The sequence below is a fragment of the Heterobasidion irregulare genome (assembly GCF_000320585.1).
Source record: "Heterobasidion irregulare TC 32-1 unplaced genomic scaffold scaffold_02, whole genome shotgun sequence".
NCBI lineage: Eukaryota > Fungi > Basidiomycota > Agaricomycetes > Russulales > Bondarzewiaceae > Heterobasidion > Heterobasidion irregulare.
The window spans coordinates 2,034,328-2,057,965 of NW_009258198.1; the positions used below are offsets into that span (position 1 = coordinate 2,034,328).

Consider the following 23,638-nt stretch of genomic DNA (forward strand, 5'->3'; position numbering starts at 1 on the left):
CAAGGCATATTTCCAAGGCATTGCAAGACATGCTAATATATAGGATGATTGGTCCATAGACTCATGTGTGCAGCATTGGGGACGCCTTCATCTGCCAAACAGTCAGTATGTTCGCACCACATGGAAGGAGATTGTCAACAATGTATCTCGCATGAGTCGTAATGTGAAGGTGAGTTGTGCAAGCATGTTTTTGTATTTCTTGCTAAAGCTCTGTATGCAGTTTATGTTTGATGCTAGATTAAGATATAGAGAAGTGCTCTATTTCTTCCGGCATAAAGTCAATAACTATATCCACACACTTGCCGTCATCTCTCTTTACAGTCTTGAGAATGCTTTTTTGCTTTCAGAATTATCAGGTACTGTTTGGGCATGCCAAGCGCAAGGGGATAACACCCTCATTGTGATCAATGTCAAAACAATTTTGACTTGTGTCGCAATGATTCCACACATGTTCTCGATCCCAGATGCTAATTCTCTGCAATTGTATCTTGCCATGGACAAGCTTGGCATAGACATCGGGAATATGAGAGGAGTAGGCAGCGGTGATGACAATAGTGATGATGACAATGACCATGATAATGATGAGGTGCTACATCAGGAAAAGCGCGTGGATCTTCCATGGCCTGATATGGCCTGGGCAGGCCATGTAAGCCAGGTGCGGCAATACAACCTCACCAAGCGCCACCGGTCTTGTAAGAGTCGAGAAGGGTAACATGAAAATGGCCATCCTGGTGAGATTTGGTCAGTCTGATGAGATCTCGCCAGTCTGGCCAGTCTCAACAGGCTTTACATTCTCAGGTTAGATCCCTTCGGACTGGGCAGTTAATAATATACTTCAAATCTCTTTATATTTCTGTGCATGCTATTGTATGATACATAGAATTTAAAATAGAACAAGACACATCAATGCAGGCCAAGAGGCAGGAAAGAAACAAAGCCATATCACCTAGGCAGCACACACTAGCTGCTTTCTGGTTGGGTGCTGTGTTGTGGATCTGGTGTTCGATCTCCTATACTTTCTTTTGACTCTAGCTGCAAACTTGCTTCCGACTAGGCTTGTGCTTCAGTCCAATAGTGCATAAGGTGGCATCAGCCTATGTGCCAATAAATTGCTTAGTTGTTGAGAAACAAGAGCCGTGGCCAAGTCTCTAAAAATTAACACCTACCACAAAACTGAGTGCAACTCCTGAACACTCAGCTGGTCCAATGGCTTCCTGCTGTATGCAGGCACATTGCACAGACACTTGATGTGCATAGTGCCATGTGACATCTCCGTAGCCAACCTGCCTGCAAGCTTTGACAGCAGATTGCAAAGCACGTCCGCAGGCAAGGAGCCGCCCTCAATAAACCAAGAGAGCACACTCAACATGGAATGTGGCTTACTTCAATTTGGCAGAGTATCTAAATCAGGGGATATCATTAAGGAATGTCAAGATACTGGTCAAAGTTTGAGAATAATAGGGACATACCATGGGATTGGTTGCCTCTACATGCATTGATTTTCAAAAAGATGCAACAACATGCAAACAATGAGCAGGGATGAATGTCCATAAAATTCACATTCAAGTTTACATAGAAAAAGTCAGCGCAACATCCAGTCATCACTGAGTCCCAAGCGGCCAATGTGCAGCTCAAAAGGAAGCCTAAGACGAGGTATAGAGGAAGTGTAGTCAGTAGTCCCAGTCAATAATGGGAATCAGCGCATATAGTGACATTAGAACTGATTCTTGGTGCATATAACAATGTACTGTGTCTTGAGTGCCTTATTTGTGACACTTGACATAAGGGATAAGAGCAAGATGCATTTCAAAGTCCGACTATGCGAGTGACGCATCTTTGCAAACACAACTTGTTGTTTTGACATGTGCTTCTCTTGAATGTTTCTGACCTCCACACCTTGGTCTCAATGTTTCTACCTCCTCATTCAGCTTACCTTGCTCCACCTTGATGTCTATGGCTCCTCATATTGCACTCAAAGGTAAGAATCTTGACCCAGAAGGCAACTCAAACAACAATAACAACAACATATCTTATGACAGCGAATGTTACGAAACGTTTCACCTATGCTTACTCACCTCTTCCCACCTTCTTGATAAGGACTCGTAGGACCTTTCTCCCGACTATACCTCGCGTTCCCGTTCCACTGATACTTGGTCCGTGCATCTGCTTGTACATATTTATAGATACTGCGGCGCAGGATGGAAGCCCTAGGCTATCCACTTCTGTCCAATCTAAGAACTGCTGTTCACACAGTCTTCTCTGATTGCAAGACACTAGTCTGATCAGTCCCGATCATCCTCCCAAATCCTCTTATTTGTGGCCTAGGATCCTCTCGTCCCGAACAGCCGTTCGTGACATCTGGATAGCCTCTCCACACAATCCTACTCCACCCTTTTCTTTGCAGCAGAACACCGGCTAGATACATACGGCACTAGGCAGTCCCAAAAGACAAGTGTCCGTCGACCGTAGTAGTTACTATACACTTCGAGCGAACGGTTGGACGATTCCACTTCAGTGTGGGTCGTTTCAGGTTGTAGAATACTTCTATCTGGTAGTCAACCCAGTGGAGGTACGACCGAAACAACTGCACTCGACGTTACGTACGGTACTATACCAGAAGCAGAAATACTGTACCAGGCCAGAACGAGCTGCTGTTGCCTTGACCCTCGAACCTTGATCAGGTCGAGACTAGCGCGGGCTCTTTGATCCAACAAGACGACTTCCAAAAATTCAGGAAGAAGCGTAGGACGAGTTCCACACGGAACCGACTACTTAAAACACTCCGACACATTCGTCCACTTCGGACAACCGATCAGAAGAACATCCAAGGGAAACTGGGTTTACGTAGGAGGACAGAACAGCGGAAAAACAGTCGACGCCCCGCTAGTACCCTGGGAAGACAGGAAGGCACCTCTCAGAACCGTAGACTCCCCCATCCGAACAAAACCTGTTCTATCACCGATCGATATTCCCAAAGAAGATATCGAAGAAACCCCAATTCCCGCAGGAGTATTAACCCCGGTCGACGAAGAAGACCCGGAACCTGTAGCAGGACCAAGCCAGCCAAACCCAAACCCAAACCCACAACCGAACCCTCCGCCGACAACAGACACCACAGACAACGAAGACGAAATGTCGGACAGAGGAAACAAACCGAAGGACTTCGATGGCACGAGGTCGAAATATAGGGAATGGATATACGAATGTCACATGTATATCCTCGCCAACCCAACCAAGTATGACACCGACAAGGACAAAACCCTGATGGTGCTATCATACATGAGAGAAGGAACGGCGTCACTTTTTGCACAGAAATATTATTTCGATAGGGAACTTCGGGAGTACAAACCGACGGAAACGAGAAAAGTATGGGGAACGTTCAAGGATTTCTTGAAAGAACTGGCCGCTGCATTCAAAGATGAGAGTCTCGAACAGAAGGCGAGACAAAAATTATTCACAATGAGAATGGGAAAGCGGTCCGCAGACGAGTTTGTCACGGACTATCTCATGACGGCAGGAGAAAGTGGATTCGATCTCGAATCCACCGTCGACTATTTCCGTCGCGCCATACACCCGGAGATCCTCAAACAAATTTACAGACTCCCTGACATGCCGACGACAATGGATGATTGGGTAAAATACACCCGAAGGTTCGATAATCAATGGAGAGAGCTACAGAGCATAAAAAGCTCCGTACCCTCAGCTACTGTTCGATCCAACAACCCATTCCGCTACAACTCCTCCAACGCTCCCCCCTCCATGAACAACTCCGTCGTACCCATGGCCGTAGATTCGGTCAGAACGACTCTCACCGACGAAGAACGCAACCGCCTCAGGATGGAGGGTGGGTGCTTCTACTGTCGTCAAAAAGGACATATGGCCAACCAATGCCCTGTCAGGGGTTCGTCTAGGGTACATGAAGGGTCAGCTAGATATGTTCAACAGAGTAGTGGAACGATGGGGAACCGCTCGGCTCAGACCGGCGGCAGGATGGGAGGCGGAGGAAGCAGCTATGGCCGAACGTTCTCGACAGGAGCTTCAAGCAGTCCTCAAGGAGGCACTGCGACGCAAGGTAGAAGCGTGGCGACGACTAACCCGTTCCGAGCCCGACTCGCAGCTCGCCAGGCCCACGCACCCGGACCGGATGCGCCTGTACGTGAGACGGAGCCTGAGATTAGCCGAGAAGAGATCCAAAGGGTTATCGGGAAGATGAGGTGGGACGAACAGGAAGCACTCCTTCAGGAGTTAAGCGAGATGAGCAAGCGAAAGGAATCGGATTTTTAACTAGGCCTACGGCTCCGGTGTACCGTAGACCTGTCCCAACTCCTCCTGTAAAAACATTTGTACGGCTCACCAAATCAAATCGGAAATCATCTATGAGAATAAACGTGCATCTGAAACATAGAGGAGGAACCACCGAAGCTCGAGTATTGATCGATTCAGGAGCAGAAGGACTTCTCATCGACAAACAATTCTGCTTGAAAAACAACATACCAACGCAGAAAATTGACAGACCTATCCCTGTATTCAACGTAGATGGAACGGCCAACGACGGAGGAAAAATCACCAACAAAGCCTGCATGCTTATGAGAATGACAAACAAAGAGGACGACTATCACGACGAACAATGCGAGCTGTTAGTCACTAACCTAGGAGGCGAAAATGTGATCTTGGGAACGGACTGGCTGCATGAACATAACCCACAAATCAATTGGGCAAAAAACAGCCTTACATTTTCAAACTGCGCTACCACATGTCTAGTCAGCCGGCCCAAGTTTACCATACAAGCACTGACGCCCGCACAGCAAAGGAAAAACAGAACAGTCGGATATTCTAGAATAGAAGACGATCCGGAAGAAGACGAAATCGACGATACCTTCTTCTCCGAATTCTATGAGGAATGGTACTATCAAAATCCATTGGAAGTACACCCCCTTGAAGCAATTCATATCGGTTCCATCGGAAACAAATCGCAACAGCTAGCAGAAGAGGCAAACAAGGCAAAAACGGAACGACCTATCGAGGAAATCGTTCCGGCATACGTACTTAAACGATTCGCCAAAATCTTCAGTCAGGAAGCTTCACAGCGACTTCCAGAACACTCACAATGGGACCATAAGATCGATATGAAACCAGGATGGGAGCCAACGGGGTGTAAACTGTACCCGCTGACGGAAGAGGAGGAAGACCAGCTCCACGAGATGCTCCAAGAGCACCTAAAAAGAGGAACCATTAGGATATCTAAATCCCCGCAAGCGTCACCCTTTTTCTTCGTAAAAAAGAAGGAAGGAAGTCTACGACCGGTGCAAGATTATCGGAGACTAAACGAATGGACCATAAAAAACAAATATCCGCTACCCCTGATTGACGACGTAATAAGAACCATCGCCAAATCGAAGGCGAGGATCTTCTCCAAGTTTGACGTAAAATGGGGGTACAACAACATCCGCATAGCAGAAGGCGATGAATGGAAAACAGCCTTCATGACCAAATTCGGCTTATTCGAATGCCTCGTGATGTTCTTCGGTCTCTGCAATTCACCCGCCACCTTCCAAACAATGATGAACATTATCTTCCATGACCTCATCGTAGCACAAGTCCTGGCAGTCTACATGGATGACATCTTAGTGTTCACGAAAACCATCGAAGAACACCGACGCGTGACAACCCAAGTTATGCAGATACTCTTGGACAATGACCTATTCCTAAAGCCTTCCAAGTGCACCTTCGAAACGGACACAGTCGAATACCTCGGATTCATCATCTCCGCGGACAGTATATCCATGGACCCCGTCAAGGTTGATGGAATCGCTGCCTGGCCAACTCCGAAGAACCTGAAGGAAGTACAATCCTTCCTGGGCTTTGGAAACTTCTATCGCAGGTTCATCAAAGACTTTGCCGCTATAGCCCGACCCCTTAACGACCTAACGAAGAAGGACGTTCCATTCGAATGGACCCCCGAAAGGAACGAAGCATTCGAACGACTGAAGCATTGCTTCACGTCAACTCCCGTTCTTGTGTACCCGGACGGTAATCGCCCGTTCCGTCTCGAAACTGACGCGTCCGACTTCGCTTCCGGAGCCATCTTGTCACAAGAGACGCCCCATGACGGATGGCACCCAGTCGCTTATTTATCCAAGTCGTTCACTGCGGCCGAGCGGAATTACGACATCTTCGATAAGGAACTGCTCGCCGTAATACACGCCCTTGATCACTGGCGCGTATACCTTGAAGGCGCACGGCACCCGTTCGAGATCTGGTCCGATCATAAGAACCTCCTGTACTTCTCCACCGCGCGAACTCTCTCCCGCCGGCAAGCACGGTGGTCACTCTTCCTTTCCCGCTTCGACTTCACCCTCGTCCACAAACCGGGCGTTACCCACCGACCCGATGCTCTGTCCAGGCGTCCAGACCTGAAAGAGGGGGTAAAATTTGACAACAAAAACCAGGTACTACTACAACCTCAAATGTTCGTCAAAAGTGCAACGGGACGAGGAACAATTGAAATGCTCGATAGCCAGCTGAGACGAAAGCTAAGAGAAGTCACAGCCAAAGATAAAGAAGTAACAGATGCGATGGAACTTATCAAAGCATCCGGACCCAGAGCCCTCTCCAAAGGTCTACAAGAATGGAATTACGAAGACGATCTCATCTGGCACAGGGGAAAAATATACGTTCCACCAGACGACGGACTTAAAAGACAAATCACGAAAATGTACCACGATTCACCAGCAGCGGGACACCCGGGAAGATGGAAGACCTATGTCCTAGTATCCGATAACTTCTGGTGGCCAGGAATGTCCACGTTCATAAAAGAGTACGTAACAGGATGTGCAACATGTCAATACACCAAGAATATCACACACCCCACACGCACTCCACTCATTCCTAACGAAATACCAGAAGGACCCTGGCAGACAGTCACCATGGACTTCATTACGGATCTTCCACAAGTCGGACCATATAACGCAATACACGTAACAGTGGACAGAAGCACTAAAGGAGTCGTCTACACTCCGTGCAACAAGACCATAGATGCGGAAGGAACGGCCGACCTCTACATGAAAAACGTCTGGAGACGATTTGGACTCCCACAAAAGATCATCTCCGACAGAGGTCCACAATTTGCCGCTCGATTCACAAAAGAACTATGGAAGAAGCTAGGAGTCACGACAGCGTTATCAACCGCCTATCATCCCGAAACAGACGGTGAAACGGAGAGAGTAAATCAAGAGTTAGAACAGTATCTACGAGCATTCTGCAACTACGAGCAGACGAACTGGCCCGAACTATTACCATACGCTGAATTCGCACACAACGTAAGGGAACACTCAGCCACGCACCAATCACCATTTGAACTCATGTACGGCTACAACCCGACCTTCGTACCCCAGATCGCACCAAGGTCCGACATCCCCGGAGTGGAGCTAAGGCTGGAAAGGCTAGACCAACTCCGAAAAGAAACGAAGGCCAGCTTGGAAGTTGCGGCAGAACTAATGAAAAGAAAAACCGCCGAGAATGAAGTCAAATTAGAAGCAGGACAGAAAGTTTGGCTCTCGGGAAAAAACATTACCACCACGCATCCAAAAGACAAATTAACCCCTAAATTACACGGACCATTCCAAATAGAAGAAAAACTAGGGCCAATTACGTACCGATTAAAGCTCCCGCCGACATGGAAAATACACCCCGTGTTCCATGCCTCCCTACTTACACCATACAAAGAAACAACAGCTCACGGCCCCAACTTCGAACAGCCACCACCCGACCTCATAGACGGACAGGAGGAATACGAAGTCGAAGAAATTCTTGACAAGAGGAAACGAGGACGCGGGTATCAATACCTAGTACACTGGAAAGGATACCCGAGCTCCGCGGACGAATGGGTCACGAGAGCAAACCTAGGGAACGCCAAAGAACTTTTGGAAGCATACGATGCGCGACATCATAATCTACCATTACGGGCAGCCCTTGCAAACATCGGACAAACAAAACCAGAAACGTATAAAAACCCAAATTCAATCATTACAATTCCCCCATTCCTTCAATCACTCATTCATCCTCCCAACGAACATGCCTTCCAACGAATCCACCCACCTCTCTTCTGAGAACACTCTCATCGAGCAAACGCCCTCCACCGATCCCTCCATTCCTTCGACCCCCGAGATGTCCGTAGTAGAAGAACGGTCCGTACCGTGGGACACAGACGAAGAACAAGCAGCGCGGGAGGCGGAAGAAGGATTCAGCGAGTACCTGGAAGGACTGGACGAGGACGAACGACGACAAGACGAGATGATCAGACTACTGACGGAGGATTTCGATAGACCTTCACCTTCCCACTCTCCCTCACCGCCCCCTCTGATCCGCGAAGCCAACGAAGGCGTCATCTTTCCGGATAGAGAAACTTATCTCACGACCCCCGTTGCGTATATGATGGGACTTATCGAGGGGACGCCTAACACAGAATTTGTGTCAGGACCGACCAGACCGGAGATTCAGAGGGCGTTGGAGATTTTAGAGGAAGAAAGGAGTTTTGTCCGACACGCACAGCGAGCCCTGCAGATCCAAGAGGGCACGATCATTGCCCGTATTAACGCTGGAGAGCGAAAACTCATGGGCTTGCAGAATCTTCGAGACTCCTTTCACCCCGCCGACGACCCCACTCCCTCCACCGAGTATCACATGCCTACCACGGCTGTGGTATCTCGTGCCTCGTCTACGGCCTCAAATGGCGCTCCGCTTCGCCCAATGCCGGGGACCTACCCCACGAGAACCGACAGGGAACGAGGTGTATATCGATTCACACCTGTCTCCCCCCGCATTCACCTTCTTCCCGCGCCCCCCGGCCTCATCCGTCCTTCGCTACGAACCCGACCCCCTCTCCCCTTCACTGAATACGACTCCAGCGAGTCCAACACCGCGCCCATTATACTCCGTCCTCGTGGAGCTTAAACGACAGATGCCCTCGTCCGGTATGACGTAAAACTGCCGGGGCAAACGACGGTTCGAATCCGTTGGGCCGGTACCCACTGCCATGATGAGAAGAGGGACTCGGCTCTAGAACGCAGTCCCCGCATGGTTGGTAACGAGGTGGGGTATCATGACGTCCGTACTCAAGGGCTATCGCGTCATGACTCGACTGTGGGCAGCGAGAATATGTGCCCTAAGTATTATTTTGTACGACTCGGACTACGCGCATTGCTTATGTTTTTCCTGAACTTTTACTTACCGTCTCTGGCACTGACGGCCTAGAGGGGGGGGTAATGTTACGAAACGTTTCACCTATGCTTACTCACCTCTTCCCACCTTCTTGATAAGGACTCGTAGGACCTTTCTCCCGACTATACCTCGCGTTCCCGTTCCACTGATACTTGGTCCGTGCATCTGCTTGTACATATTTATAGATACTGCGGCGCAGGATGGAAGCCCTAGGCTATCCACTTCTGTCCAATCTAAGAACTGCTGTTCACACAGTCTTCTCTGATTGCAAGACACTAGTCTGATCAGTCCCGATCATCCTCCCAAATCCTCTTATTTGTGGCCTAGGATCCTCTCGTCCCGAACAGCCGTTCGTGACAGCGAAGACATTGACAACAATGCGATGATGGTAATAATAGCGAGTCGGACCAATTGGGTTTTAGCGTGAGTTTGACAATGCTATGAACAGGGGTCAGAGGACAAGGGTTTTAATGATGAAGGTGTTTCATTTTGCAAAGATTTCAGCTTTAGTCCACTGTAATCCATCTTTTTGTCTCATCACCCGAGCTCTTTTTGTTGTTGTTTGCACGGCTTAACCTGAATTGACTTAGACTCACATGAACTTTGCCGCAGCAAGTGGCTTGGAACTGTCAAAGTATTGCATTATGTAGTTTTATTGTTGTACCGACCTGGACGAGACCGTATAGAGACGTTGACTGGGGAAGCCTGGCGAGAGCAGAAAAAACATACCCAGGCTTACCAGTGCTTGTCAGGGCATACATGCCCATGTTAGGATTTGCCGGTGTTGCCAGATTTAGGCGCTTTTCCTAATGTACTAGCTGGTGTATAATAGTATATCTTTTGACAGGTGGAGACTCTTTGATTTGACCTAATGCATGTGTGAACCCCTTTGATAACCAGCAAGATTTTTCTATCATAGAGACAATGTGTGCAAGTAGCATTATTGGAATCTGAATTGGAGAGTACTTCACGCTACAACAATGACCGCTAGCATCAACTTATTGTTGTACTCAGCACACAATCTTCTCATTCTCTCCTTGCCTTCGAATACATCTCCTATTCTTAATTTCATCCTTTCATAGCTAATAGAAGCACTTTTTCTTTTTTATCACATCTAGAGCACACAGAAAACTCCTTGATTTAACTTTCCATTTCCACTGCCATTTCTTTGGAGCCACCAAACACATACATCAGCCATATTGAATCTTTCGACTTTGGGATTCTCTATCTCAAATGCTTTCACCCGAATTCAGTTTCCTTAATGTCAGCTCCAATTTGCTGCCTTTACATTCTAGATTCAACATGACAGCAACCCCATCCTCGTTCTCATCAAGTTCACCAGCTTTTTCACCATTCTCATCCAATCAACTCAAGCTTCCATATCAGACGGACTCCTCCTGTGTATATCACCAATCTCATTCATCACAGAGTCTGGTATCTGTGAGCATGCTCAAATTTTACCTGCGAGTCGACAACAAACCCTAATATATCTCAACAGAATTCTAATGACTACAACGACATCTTGCGCATACTTATCAAAGCTGATCATGACATGCTTGTACGTGCTGGAAACTGCCCATATAACCAACACCTCCAGCAACTTGCTCAAGCAGAGAGCCAGCATATGGCTCTCTTTGCACAAATTGTGCTATACAAGTATGTCCGTTAAAACTCAATCATCTTTAATTTCAGCCTTCACATATCTCTCTCACTAGAAATGCCTATAACAAGATCATCACTGCCATTCCACAGCTGCTTTCTACGACATCCAATCCCTTTAGTCACCCCATCCCTTCAATGCCTGTTTCGCCATCAGTAAACACACCTATTGCTATAACATGGAGTATGCAATGGTGCCCAAGCCGTATATTACTTGGGCAGGATATGATCATGCCATTGGCACCGAACATGGATAGCGACTGCAGTAAACTCCCTTACTTTTCTCGCAAAGGGTGGAATAGTCAAGAGAAAGGTAAAGCAGGAAAAGGTGGTCCACAGAGTGAGAACGTTGGGCTGCAATTCGCTGAAGATATAAATAGGCAAGCTGTGCCATATGTGGTGGCAAAGGAGATGCAGGCGATGCTCAACTCGCTCTTTCATTCTTTGCTTGCTAATGGCCAGGCAGCCGAAGTCTCAAATAGCTTCACTCACGAAGCGCGCATGTACATTCACGTCACAATGTCCAACCACTTCCCCCTGCTCCTGCTTTGTGAAGGAGGGCGATAGAAGATTGATCTCATGATCACACAAGCCTACTTGGGATTCTGGACGAATCATGGCCACGAGGCCATCAAGAAGGAACCTGCTAATGTTAGTTTAGAGGGCTTGCCATTGGCCATCGTCAAACGTGAGTGGAATCCTAATGATGCGGATACTGACCATGCAAATGAAGGGCTGAGGAAGAAAAAGGCTCGAGTGGCAAAGTCGACACTAGCTAGTACTCCCGTAGGAACTTCTTTAGCACCAGCTTTACCTGTTGCACATCAGCAAAAGTGCACAAATGATAGATAGCTATGTATACCTTTATATACCCCGGAAACCCACCAAGACCTCCAATTGGGAGGGGGGGTATTGCATTAGCATATGAGGCACGAGCAAAAATGCAATCTTCATATTTCTTGGGGTTTTTGCCAAGCCTTGAGACAAGTATATATTACTCAGTGAGGATTGGCAAGAATATATTGCCAGGCAATGCTTGCAAGGCATTGCATGATCCACAATCTAATATCGAGCTTATATTTGCTGGTCAGACAATAAAAACACGTTAGTTTAATAGCCGGTATATATTGAGCAGCAAGAGTAAGTATACACGGCAATCAAACAATAAGAATATATTCAGCGGCAAGAAGAAATATACATGAGTCAGTAATGCGGAAGATAAACCACAAAAAGCCAAAACGAGAGCGCGCCGTGGAGCCATGTAGAGCACAGAGCACAAGAAATTGAAGCAGAGCACAAGAGAATAATATAACCCCCGAGGATTGAACAGCAAGGATGACCGTCTAAGACCTCCCCTTGCCCTTGGAAGTCGACGTAGCGCCAGCGTTCATCTTGGCCTTGCGTGCTTTCGAGGTGCGGCTACTATCATCATCGTACTGAGCGTGCGAGGCCGTGCGCTTGCGCAATTGCGGCGCCATGTCGTCGTGGTTGTCGTCGTCGTGGTTGTCGTGCTCGTGCTCGTCGTCCCCCTCAACAAGACGTCTGGGGTTGCGTGAGCGATGGGCAACACTGCCGGTGTCGTTGTTAGCAGTGTCAGAGTCGTCGTCCACAAGCGTCTTGCGCTTGCGCGATTGGCGTGTAGTGCCGTCTTCCCCATCGTGCATGCAACTGTTGGACGAGCTGCCACGGGGCCTACTATCCAGGTACATGTCTTCATCTTCATCCTCATCTTCGTCCAGGATGTGCCACAACATGCGCCGGTTACTTTGACCATGACGAGAGGACTGGATCGCGAGTTGTCTGAGAGGCGGCAGACTTGATGAGCCAGTCGTTATTGTGTGGTCTGTGTCGTCGGCGCCGGGGGCATTCATGCGAGAAGCTGTTGTTGCGAGCATGTTCAGGGCCGCTGGAGTCGGGTTGCTAGCTTCAAGTGCCGCGCCCAACAAAGGTGCAGCAGAAATTCGCGCACCGGTGTCCAGACTGGCGGCCTGTGCTGTAAAGTACGTAGCACGTCAGTAGCATGTGGATATGTAACGAAACCTGAATACCAGATTTTTCTTCTTCTATCGCACAGCGTTCGCAGCGCAATGTGTGCAGGGCTTCCCATTCGCTGTCGGACCCGTCTGTGTCGCTTTCACCTCCTGAATTGGGCATTGCATGTCCTGATTCATCCCCAAAGACCGTCCTGCAAAGAATTTTGTTAGTGCAAGCAACCCGAAGAGCAATATGTAAGGTACTTGTTCCACCATGCAAGGGTGTCCTTTGTCCACTTATCAGCTTGGTACCTTTCAAAAAGCTCCACAATCCGCCTGTAAAAGATTGGATAGTTGAATGTGCCATCGTCCGGGCTCCACATCTCGATGGAACTGATAGCAAAGCGTGCCTGCAGACTCAATTTTAGCTCTTGCATGAACCTGTAGACACCAGCTTACCTGGCAAGCGGCATACGCAATAGTCCGCGGTGTTACGACGTTAGCGCCATGCAGTTTTGCGTTGCCGCTCTTTGTGCAAGCTATCTTGCTGTCAGGGCCTAGCCTTGCTGCTGATGGGCCTATGTATATAGCGCGCCATGCCTTTGCAACAATAGAAGATGTCAGCAATTTGAGAACGGACCAGGTGGAGACTTACGCAGATAAGGAGGTGACCGCGGAATAATCCCTTCTCACGGTCGCTTGGGTCGTACTGGTAGTCCTTGTATACGAAGGCGGGCCAATGCTTGGCCAAGACCTTAATCTCGTTGTTCTTGAGCTTGTTCCAGGTGCTGCAGAGAGAGAGCAAGAGTGAGTTTCCATCAAGTGAGGCATTGACATCAGTACCTAGTAAAATCCTCGTCAAAGCTTGGAAGATACTTGTTGGGGCACAGAAGACGCGCGAGCATCGGATGCGAAAACCCACGATCGCATTTGTTGGCCAGCACAAGTGCCGGTTTCAACGGCTGCGTGACCAGATCAAGTGGCGCGTACTGAGCAACAAACTTCTTCATGTGTGTCGTGTCCACCGTGCGAGCGTTGGAGCTGCTTTTGATCATCTGACTAGATGTGATAAGTGTGCATATATGCGCTTGTATGCACTCACCATATCAAACAATGCAAGAAAAGAGTCTTTGTTACCTTCAGACTCAACCTTGACAGAGAAACCAGGAACGAGGTCGAGAACCTGTTTGAAGATCTTCAAGTATAGCTTCTTCTGGTCCTTTTGCCTGTCTAATACGTGAGAAATGACAAATGACATGGATAACGAAGAACTCGCACGCGAAGATCATGAGCAGAAACTCTGCCATCGGTCTCGTCATCTGAGTTTGATGTGCCAGCGTGCCCGAGTTGTATGCGCATACCGACGCGGAAAACGTCATGGAGATCATTGTACAGAGTGATCCCACGTGAAATCCAGCGCGCGGCGCTCTTGTAAATATCTTGGTCGTCATGTCTGTTGATAATGGAGAAGGTTAGTTGACAGTTATGGAAGAAGCCTTAGCTCACATTGTCTTATCCTTCTTCTTTCCCTTGCACTGTGCCATGCTTTTTGGTGCACGGCGTGCGTCTTCCATGGCGTGTTTTGATACCGCTCTCTCTGGGTTCGAGACATACCTTGAATGTTCCACGTCTGAGTCAGAATTCTCGGAGGGAGGGGGTCGATAAGGCATGGTGAGAGTGAGAGTGAAAGCGAAAGTAATGACCGAATGATGATCAAGTCGCGACGTGTTGAGCGGTCATGTGATTGCATCCGCAGACTTTTTGCAGAGTCGGACTCGTCTTGTCATTTTCAGAGCTCATTGAGGGTCGTGCACCCTCGACGAGGATGAAAACTGTAATATCATTCTTGTTTTTCCTCCTTTTAATGGCTTTCCAATGCCTCGCGTGTCCCCGAAATTTCCACGACCGACGCGCTCTCAAGATGCATCAACGGAACTGCAAAGGTTATCAAGAGATTCAAGATGTTACCTTTCAGCAAAAGCGCGCTCGAGAGGAGGAGGCGGCGGAAGAGGTGGAGACACGGTCGAGGAAGAGAGCTCAGATGTCGGTAGAACCTGAAGAGTTGACAGCAGAGGTGAGTGTCGTCGGCCTTCACGCGCGCTCACTACATATATTGAACAATATTCGCGTTTTTTTTGCGTATCAGCGAGACATTATGGACTCGATCCCCATCCCAGAAGCTTCATCGTCAGAACTTCTACCCCTGCTTCTGCCTCCTACTACGTGCTCTGCACGCTCTGGACGTGGAATACGCTTCCCAAAGTGATTTGATGATTTCCTGCCTGGCTCCACCACCCCCCTCTCCCATATTCCTTCGAAACAGCATCCTCTTCCTACCCAGCCTGGCCCGGAGTCTGTACCACCAATCCCTCCTCCGCCTGAGCCTGAGCCTGAGCCGGCGCCAGCGCCGGAACTCATCTTTGAAACAAAACCCAATGAATTTGGGTTATTCCGCCAGTACAAGCGATACCCGACGCACAACCCAGAACCTGAAAATTCACTCGATAAAGTCTGTGACTCCGCAGCATTCCCCAAGGTGGATCCGGCACCGGCCCAGGATCCAGCATCAGTGGAACCCTGGTATGCTCCGTTTACTAACGCAGTCGCTGCAATTATGATGTGCTGGCAGTACACAAAGTCTGCGACAAAATCGGCAAGCGAGATGGATCGCTTAGCGCACTCTCTCGGGGATTCCATGAGGGATGGATTCAGCATCAAGGACTTCACAAAGTTCAACACTGCTCGAGAGAACGAGCGCATAGACAGCTACATTGCCGATTCTTCGAGCCCCTTCAATGAGGGTGAGGGCTGGCATCAATCGTCTGTTAAGATCCGCCTCCCTGCTGACAAGGTGAAGACTCCCGAAGACGAGGCGCCAGAATTTGAAGTCAAGGGTGTCTGGCATCGCAATATCGTCGACATTATCAAGACTGTCTATTCAGATTCCACCACCTTCTCCACACTTCACGCCACACCATTTCAGCAGTTTTGGAAGCCGTTCAAGAACTCAAAGCCCGAGCGCGTCCACTCAGAAATATATTGCTCACACTCGATGCTCGAGCCTGACGAGGAAATACAGAAACTCCCACGTGAGCCTGATGACAAGTTGGAGCGCATCGTCGCGCCGCTCATGCTTTGGTCGGACGCGACGCACCTTGCAAATTTCGGCACGGCGTCACTCTGGCCTTTCTACTTGTTTTTTGGCTCCCAATCAAAGTACACCCGCGCAAAACCCACGGCATATGCATGCCATCATCTAGCATACATCCCCTCAGTGAGTTTGCATTTTGCCGGTGTGATAGCTTTCTAATGTGTGCATTTTCCAGCTTCCGGACGTTATTCAAGATTTTTACCGCTCATTTTTCGGCAAGAGCGCGACGGCAGAGACTCTCATGCACTGCAAGCGTGAGCTCATACATGCGATATGGATCCTCCTCCTTGACAACAATTTCATGGAAGCATATACCCATGGAATCGTCATTCGATGTGGTGATGGTATCATGCGTCGTGTGTTTCCACAATTCTTCACTTACTCCGCGGACTACCCCGAAAAGTAAGTCTATTATCATGTCTTTTGCCCTTCTAGTAATTTACCTGTATCCAGGGTCATACTTGCGAGTATCAAGTATCTCGCCAAGTGCCTGTGCCCTCGATGCCTTGTCGAGAAGAACAAAGTTGTCCACATGGGCATGAAGTCTGATATGAAGACTCGCTGCAAGGATCGCGAAGATGATGTCCAACGCCAGCAGAATGTTGAAACTGCCCGCCGACTGATCTATGAGTTCGGTGTGCCACTCAAGGCAGACAGGCTGAAGACAGTGCTCGGTGAACGCTCGCTCGTACCAACAAGGGTAAGTTTCTCCACTATCTACTCAGACAACTAGCTAACAATTATTTATAGAATGCCTTTTCCACAAAGCTAGCGCGCTTTGGGTTTGACTTCCATTCGATGTTTGTGGTCGACCTCCTGCATGAGGTCGAGCTGGGTGTATGGAAAGCTACCTTCACTCATCTGATGCGAGTGCTTCAAGCAGCTGCAGATGATGCCATTCAAAAATTGAATCAACGGTATATTGTTTCTATTATTTGTATTTGATTCAAATCTAACAGTATATACATTGTAGCTATCGAGCGGTACCCACGTTTGGTCGCAGCACAATACGACGCTTTCACAGGAATGCCTCGGCCATGCGAAAGCTTGCTGCGCGAGATTTTGAAGACTTGTTACAGGTAAGTACTTCTCCTGAGTCGAAGAATCATGTCACACATTGGTATAACCTCCCTTTCACAGTGTGCTATGCCAGTATTCGAAGGCCTTTTGCCTGCACGCCACGACGCCATTGTGGCCAACCTCCTGTTCGACCTCGCAACGTGGCATGCATACGCAAAGCTGCGCCTCCATACAGGCACCTCCCTGGGGTTCTTCACCACCGCCACACTCGTGCTCGGCGCCGCAATGCGATGGTTTGTCAAGAAGACCTGCGCAGCTTACGACACAAGGGAACTCCCTCACGAGATGGCCGCGCGAGGAAGACGCAAGGCTGCAATGATCAAGAAGGGTCTCGACTCAGGAAAGAATACCAGTGCGACAACATTCGCTTCGGAAAAACTGCGCAAAATCTTTAACCTGGTAACCTACAAATACCATGCCCTTGGTGACTACGTTGGCATGATCGTCCGCTTTGGAACAACAGACTCGTACAGCACACAAGTGGTAAGAACTGCTGCTCCTTCACATAAGTAGTATTAGTTGAGTATCTCTTACACAGGGTGAGCTCGCACACAAGGTGGTCAAACATCGCTACGACCGTACAAACAAGAACAACTTTGTTCCGCAGCTGGCAAGGCACGATGCTCGTGAACGCCTCCTTCACAAAGTCGCAAAGCGGTCAGATGAACATCGTAGGCGCGAGCTAGCACGCACGTGCACGCAGAAGCGTAAGCGGCCTGAACAGCTGCCTTTGTCTGACCCCACTGCCCATTACCACATTGCCGTATCGACAAGGAAGCACCTGAACGTGCAGTCTTGGATTCACGACCACTCTGGAGACCCCGCGCTCAAGGTAAGTGGTGATTGTCGACCTGATTGATTGCCTGCTCATTCCATTACCATAGGAGTTCCTACCTCGCCTCAAGGATCACCTCTTGGCATGTGTGCTAGGGCTCGCTTACGATGGCGATGAACGTGAGTTCTCAGACGAGGACCGTGACAACATCACTATCGTCAATGACCGGCTGTATCAACACAGCGTGCTGCGGATCAACTACACCTCATACGACATGCGACGACAGCAAGACTCGATTAATACGCGAACACAAGCAGATGTAATGGTCCTCTCACAAGAGGATGGCACCCCTGACAACCCAATGCATCTGTACTGGTACACGTGTGTCGTTGGCGTCTTCCATTGCATGGTGCACCACCGCGGTCATTCCTCTGAGCCCAAGCAAATGGATTTCTTGTGGGTTCGCTGGTTTGGCCTCGACACTGACGCGCCAGGTGGGTGGGATCGCAAGCGGCTGCACAGTGTCGCCTTTATCCCCGAAGACGATCCTGCCGCGTTCGGCTTCTTAGACCCCAAGGAAATCATCCGCGGCGTACACCTCATCCCTGCATTTGCGCGTGGACACACCTCCGAGCGACTTGGGCTGTCCATCGCTCGACAGCCAGCAGAGAACGATGAAGATTGGGAGGGGTATTATATTAACATGTAAGTTTCACATCATTTCCTACTTCTATTTCTCAATTTCTCCTAGGTTCGTGGACCGCGACATGTTCATGCGCTTCTGCAGCGGCGGCATTGGTCACAAGGGCACATGGCACCTCAATACCAGCCTTCTCCGAGATGGGCAAGCTGCACAAGTGCCGGAGGAGCCCTCCGACGAGGGAGTCGACGAGCAAGGCGGCACTGAGGATGACGATTCGGAAGAGGAATCTGAAGAAGAGGAGGGAGAAGATGGGCTTTTAACAGAGGAGGAGGAGGAGGAGGACTCTGACGATGATCCCGACCCGTTGCCTGAAGGGGACGGAAGGGAGCGGGACGAGCGAGTGCTTGCAGAGGAGGGTTATGGCGAGTTTTGAGGCCGGTGTGTATGTATCGCGTTATATCTTGAGGCCGGGTGTATGTATAACATTACATTCTGAGCCGGTGTGCATGTTTAACAATATATTTTGAGGCCGGTGATGAGCATGCACCCGCGCTAGGTTCCGAGGGAGGTATTTGGGAAGCTTTGGGGAGATACCGAACAGCGCTAGACAAGTACCGAAGACGCCGACTATTACCGAACACGGTCGGTCCCCACCCGACTGACGACAAGCCACCAAAGGACGATTCGGCAGCACTTGGGTCAGTTCGCCCACACTTCACGTACTTACCATGACCGCACAGGAGTGTTACGATAGGTGTGTACGAGATCGGGGCCAGTATTCCGTATCGGCCGATGTCCTCCGTGAGTCGGTCAGTCCTTATCGCTTATCTTCCCGACTTCCGCGTGGTCGGTCAAACGCGATCCTGCACCATTGCTTGGCCACCCTGGTCGTACGATACTTCTCCTTTATTTTTCATTGGTTCTCCAACGCCTGTTCCTGCTACCTACACTCGGGCGACGGATCCCGAACGTTTGGGATTGCGACATCACTGATTACCTTTTACCTTATCACCTTCGGAACCCATATGGACATCTCACCTACCTTCTTATCTTCTCTGATCGCTAAGGCTTGGCGCCCATTCGACATCTACTCTCATTTCAGGTTCGATATTTTACTTAGGGGCGCTGTTTACTATAAAAACCTACATACAACTCTGGAATAAAGCAGCTTTCGCACCCCACAGTTCAGAGCTCATTCGCACTCGTCTCAACCATCGAAATCGTCTTCATCGACTCCCGAAAACTTGTCATCCTCGTCGTTCGGCCTCATTCGCGTTCGTACTCGTCACTTCGCTCGTACCCCCCATCCTCCCTCGTATATTGTCAGAGTCCCGTGTGGCTCTTGAAGCACGTAGTTGTCGGTCGCGACACTACCTTCTCGTTACCGACCAAATCCCCGACTCGACCGACCGAACGTTCGGTCGGTGTTCGGCGCAGTCCCGAAACCGTTCGGGCGCTATAATCTCATACTCCCCGTTGCTTCTCAGTACGCCATCGATTTCTAAAGTCATCACTAACAATTCCTTGTGTATTAGATACTAGCTCCAGCACCCCCTGCATTAGAGGTTGTTTTGGTGTTGTGCTCGGCACTTAGAGCCACCTCTAGCGTATCACCGGTGTGCATGTATAAGAATATATTATGAAGGCCAGGAATATATTACATTGGCATCGGGGCCTCCAGATTGCAATCTAATGCAACGATTGCGCCGAACCACCAAGGAGAGCGCGGCAAATGCAATGCCATATATGACCTTGCCTGCAGGCTCTCGAGATTATATAACCCCCCAATCCGTCCAAGGCCATCCCACGTTTTGTCACTTTTGCTGATGCACCTCCACCGTTACATGCACACACAACTACAACAACAACAATCATATCCTCACCACCATAAGACACAATGACCTTCAAATCAACGGCACTCACCCTGTCTATGCATGCGCCGACCACGGTCACAACACCGCTGATGCGCTTGCGATGGCTCTGCGTGCGAAAACACAACACAAAACACACCACTAAACACAGGGTAGGCGGGGAGCTGACTTTTACTACAAATATCGAGGGACTCTTGTAAGTTGCGAGATGGGGCGCGATATACGTACTACGAGATATCGAGATAGCTAGCGAGGTGATGCAAGGTCACACGAGAATACTCTCGTGTGAAGTGGCAGACCGTGGGCCAAGGCGCGAGTGACCGAGGCAACTTCAAGGGCAGCGACGAGGGCCCTGTGGATAGCGGCGATGAAGGCGACGAGTGCTAAATCGAGCGAGTGCGATGTCGATGCGATGCGATATGAGCGAGATCTCCGTGCGAGGTTGAGCTCTGAACAGAGGGGTGTTCGAAACTGGTATATTGCAGTGTCGTAGGCAGATATTTATAGTAAGTCGAAGTGAGTATAGTAAACGCGAACTCGTAAGGTAAAGTAAATCGATATCGCGCCAAGACCGTAACATAGAAAGATAAAGAGAAGACCACGCGCAGAGGTGCTCGCAGACCGCGAGGTTCTGTCGTGCCGCGGTCGCGAGACAAAGCGATATTTAGTAAAGAGGTGTAGCGGTGAGACGAGGTAAACTCTAGGAAGGTGGAGGGGCAATGGATCACGGGACCTGTACTACCCAATAAGCGCACGCAATAAAGCTCTCTGCGATATCGCGTCGCGGAGCTGCTCGTGGTGCAGTCCGTGCGGTCGATGCTTGCGAGGCGTATGGCGAGAGCTTGGCGAGGTCTTTGCGGGTGTAGCAGGCTCGAGGTCGTCGTGCGATACGCGTGGGGGCTGAGTGAGATGATGCGAGGCGATGACTGGGGGGGGTGTGAGACAAGACCGCGTCGGCCCGATACCGTAATGCTGAGGTCGTAGTGGGCATCGGAGGGATCGCTCTGGGTGGCGGGGCCACCCGGCGGTCTCTGGGGTATCTCCTGAGGTCAGCATGCTCATGCTCGTAGAACTGCGAAAAACGGGGTCCCGGCGCTTAGAGGGGTGGCGCGCTCATCACCGCGGACAACAAAGCAGACTACGCTTGTGGATGCTGCACTGCCGCAGAAGGAGGCTGTTGCAATCGCTGAGAAAATGACACCGGTACTTTTAGATATTATATCCTCAAATAAGAATCCCCACGCACTGCAGCCAGTGATGACAGATCCTTTACCTGCCCTGCCTGCAACAGATCTCGAGGTGATTGTTCCACATCCTATTATGGCAAGCTCAACTGAGGCTGGGCCTGTGGAGGTACCAGCACCAGCTTCTAAAAAGGTCTGCACCATGTGTTCTGCTGCCATTGCCACTGTACTCACCATCATTCACAGATTATTGAAGTCGCCAATCCATTGTATGTGTTTGTTTTGTTGTACACTGACATCATACTGACATGTCACAATTGGGAACCAACATTGTATTCCAGCAGCCCAAGGCGGCGAAGGTATCTGTATCCACTCACGACTCTACACAACCGATTGCAGAAATATCCACAGCTGCTTATGCTGTGGCTAGTTCTGTTGAGGTCATGAACCAAGTGGTCGTACACTCGCCTGCTAGTGCCAGAGCAAACACCGCTCCGGAACCCTCTGATCAAACAACACAACACTTACCGATGAGAAAATGCTCAAAGGTACTAGCTAAGGACAAGTATAAGGCCACTGTCATCAGTACTCAGTGAGTTTTCAAGCCATCCTTCTCTGTCTGGCTCTCACAAATTTTTCCAGGAATACTTTTCTTGCTCGCTGGCTTCAAGACCACCCTAACAGCTTTTACTACGAATGCACTGATGCTTACACGGCTCTCTCTGCTGACAAAATCCAGGTATATACATGGCCAGGCTCAAGCTAAATCACAGCCTCAAAGTGCTTTTGGGTTGGTTCTCGACAAACAGGAGCTACGGGATGATTGTTCCAAACAAGTATGTATGTATAACCATCTATTGCATCTATGCTTATTTACGACGACTACAGCACACCACAAAGCACACCTCAAGATGTGGAGGTGGAGAAAGCACAAGGGATGGACACGCGTGAGCTGATGGCGGCGGTGGTGATGGGGAGCAGCAGCAGCAGCGGGCAACAGTGGCGAGGAGCAGGAGCAGGAGCAGGAGCAGGAGCAGGAGCAGGAGCAGGAGCAGGAGCAGGAGCAGGAGCAGGAGCAGGAGCAGGAGTGGAGGCAGCGGCGGGCAGCAGCATCAAGGAGTGGGAGCAGCAGTGGAGAGTGGGCAGCGCATGGTGGCGACGGGAGCGGGAGCAGCGGCGGAAATCGGGCAGTGGCAATGAGAGCGGGAGCAGTGGTAGAGGGTGGGCAGCAGCCAGCAGGAGTGAAGGCAGCGGAGAGTGGGTAGTGGGCAGCGGTGACAGGAGCAGGGGAAGCATTATTGAGGAGCAGGAGCAGCAGTGGAGAGTGGCCAGCGGGCGGCAGTGGCAGGAGCCAGAGCGGCGGAAAATGGGTAGCGGGCAGCAGCGATAGGAGCGGTAGCAGCAGTGGGCAACAGTGGCGAGGAGCAGGAGCAGGAGTGGGCAGCGGCATTGAGGAGTGGGAGCAGCAGTGGGGAGTGGGCAGCGCGCGGCGGCTGCAGGAGCGGGACAGCGGCAGAACATGAGCAGCGGCAATGGGAGCGGGAGCAGCGATGGATTAGCAGCGGAGAGTGGGCAGTAGGGCGCGGCGGGAGCAGGAGCAGCAGTGGGAGCGGGCACAGCGGCGGGAGCAGGTGCAGCAGGATGCTCGGACAGAGAAGGACTGGGTAAGCCGAGGATCTGAGGGCATTTGCTAGCATTTGCTGGCATTTGTTCTTGCATGCTACTTTTACTACGTAGCCAATCTCATCTGCCTGCATCCATTCCCATTGCTACACAATTGTTCGCTCCCAGTCACAATATATGTGCATTCGTTGATAATGGCTGGCATTTGACCGGAATAACAGTCAAAATTATCACTTACTCCTATTGATTGTATCAGTTGACATCCAATCCCATACTTTGAGATACAAGCACCATCGAATGCTATCATATGAGATAACTTTGAGATAAATTCATTCGCCAGCGGTTGACAGCATTCCAGTGCATCGCCAACCTCCGGACTGGGAATGAATATGGTCGATTGCTCATGTTTGCTGGCGAATATATTGCTCTCATTCGCCCACATTCATTCTCAAACTTGGAC

At 49.8% G+C, this 23,638-nt stretch overlaps 12 protein-coding genes across 12 annotated transcripts; 8 read left to right on the forward strand and 4 right to left on the reverse strand.

Annotated features, from left to right (window-relative positions):
• Nucleotides 1–67: 67 nt before the first annotated feature.
• HETIRDRAFT_43206 (uncharacterized protein) lies at nt 68–712 on the forward strand (the record flags this gene model as incomplete). Its single annotated transcript, XM_009543478.1, has 2 exons — nt 68–169; nt 221–712. Coding segments are annotated over 2 exons (594 nt in total), but the record flags the coding sequence as incomplete, so codon positions are not given.
• Nucleotides 713–3,132: 2,420 nt separating this feature from the next.
• HETIRDRAFT_311080 (uncharacterized protein) lies at nt 3,133–4,284 on the forward strand (the record flags this gene model as incomplete). Its single annotated transcript, XM_009544333.1, has 1 exon — nt 3,133–4,284. One exon carries the CDS (start codon nt 3,133–3,135, stop codon nt 4,282–4,284), a length of 1,152 nt encoding a protein of 383 aa, XP_009542628.1.
• Nucleotides 4,285–4,376: 92 nt separating this feature from the next.
• HETIRDRAFT_310460 (uncharacterized protein) lies at nt 4,377–4,715 on the forward strand (the record flags this gene model as incomplete). The annotated part of the gene is made up of 1 exon (XM_009544334.1): nt 4,377–4,715. A coding segment is annotated over one exon (339 nt), but the record flags the coding sequence as incomplete, so codon positions are not given.
• A 990-nt stretch (nt 4,716–5,705) lies between these two features.
• On the reverse strand, nt 5,706–5,924 carry HETIRDRAFT_309486 (uncharacterized protein; the record flags this gene model as incomplete). Its single annotated transcript, XM_009544335.1, has 1 exon — nt 5,706–5,924. A coding segment is annotated over one exon (219 nt), but the record flags the coding sequence as incomplete, so codon positions are not given.
• Nucleotides 5,925–8,073: 2,149 nt separating this feature from the next.
• Nucleotides 8,074–8,952, forward strand: HETIRDRAFT_115092 (uncharacterized protein; the record flags this gene model as incomplete). The annotated part of the gene is made up of 1 exon (XM_009544336.1): nt 8,074–8,952. One exon carries the CDS (start codon nt 8,074–8,076, stop codon nt 8,950–8,952), a length of 879 nt encoding a protein of 292 aa, XP_009542631.1.
• A 1,569-nt stretch (nt 8,953–10,521) lies between these two features.
• HETIRDRAFT_167976 (uncharacterized protein) lies at nt 10,522–11,445 on the forward strand (the record flags this gene model as incomplete). The annotated part of the gene is made up of 3 exons (XM_009544337.1): nt 10,522–10,659; nt 10,718–10,875; nt 10,935–11,445. The coding sequence occupies 3 exons, from the start codon at nt 10,522–10,524 to the stop codon at nt 11,443–11,445; spliced, it is 807 nt and encodes a 268-aa protein (XP_009542632.1).
• A 297-nt stretch (nt 11,446–11,742) lies between these two features.
• HETIRDRAFT_414792 (uncharacterized protein) lies at nt 11,743–11,925 on the reverse strand (the record flags this gene model as incomplete). The annotated part of the gene is made up of 1 exon (XM_009544338.1): nt 11,743–11,925. One exon carries the CDS (start codon nt 11,923–11,925, stop codon nt 11,743–11,745), a length of 183 nt encoding a protein of 60 aa, XP_009542633.1.
• Nucleotides 11,926–12,221: 296 nt separating this feature from the next.
• HETIRDRAFT_448800 (uncharacterized protein) lies at nt 12,222–14,521 on the reverse strand (the record flags this gene model as incomplete). The annotated part of the gene is made up of 10 exons (XM_009544339.1): nt 12,222–12,871; nt 12,927–13,063; nt 13,116–13,261; nt 13,311–13,451; nt 13,507–13,639; nt 13,695–13,906; nt 13,954–14,077; nt 14,130–14,151; nt 14,213–14,304; nt 14,358–14,521. 10 exons carry the CDS (start codon nt 14,519–14,521, stop codon nt 12,222–12,224), a joined length of 1,821 nt encoding a protein of 606 aa, XP_009542634.1.
• Nucleotides 14,522–14,715: 194 nt separating this feature from the next.
• Nucleotides 14,716–15,117, forward strand: HETIRDRAFT_311051 (uncharacterized protein; the record flags this gene model as incomplete). The annotated part of the gene is made up of 2 exons (XM_009544340.1): nt 14,716–14,925; nt 14,998–15,117. The coding sequence occupies 2 exons, from the start codon at nt 14,716–14,718 to the stop codon at nt 15,115–15,117; spliced, it is 330 nt and encodes a 109-aa protein (XP_009542635.1).
• A 396-nt stretch (nt 15,118–15,513) lies between these two features.
• Nucleotides 15,514–18,933, forward strand: HETIRDRAFT_414795 (uncharacterized protein; the record flags this gene model as incomplete). Its single annotated transcript, XM_009544341.1, has 9 exons — nt 15,514–16,125; nt 16,178–16,404; nt 16,456–16,702; nt 16,753–16,919; nt 16,976–17,081; nt 17,143–17,565; nt 17,621–17,914; nt 17,967–18,562; nt 18,609–18,933. 9 exons carry the CDS (start codon nt 15,514–15,516, stop codon nt 18,931–18,933), a joined length of 2,997 nt encoding a protein of 998 aa, XP_009542636.1.
• Nucleotides 18,934–18,985: 52 nt separating this feature from the next.
• On the reverse strand, nt 18,986–19,168 carry HETIRDRAFT_310299 (uncharacterized protein; the record flags this gene model as incomplete). Its single annotated transcript, XM_009544342.1, has 1 exon — nt 18,986–19,168. A coding segment is annotated over one exon (183 nt), but the record flags the coding sequence as incomplete, so codon positions are not given.
• Nucleotides 19,169–20,397: 1,229 nt separating this feature from the next.
• Nucleotides 20,398–23,425, forward strand: HETIRDRAFT_424925 (uncharacterized protein; the record flags this gene model as incomplete). Its single annotated transcript, XM_009544343.1, is given in 12 exon segments — nt 20,398–20,567; nt 20,669–20,845; nt 20,865–20,877; nt 21,176–21,308; nt 21,356–21,419; nt 21,442–21,748; nt 21,802–21,824; nt 21,986–22,147; nt 22,311–22,391; nt 22,444–22,925; nt 22,961–23,219; nt 23,293–23,425. The coding sequence occupies 12 exon segments, from the start codon at nt 20,398–20,400 to the stop codon at nt 23,423–23,425; spliced, it is 2,004 nt and encodes a 667-aa protein (XP_009542638.1).
• Between the last annotated feature and the right edge of the window lie 213 nt (nt 23,426–23,638).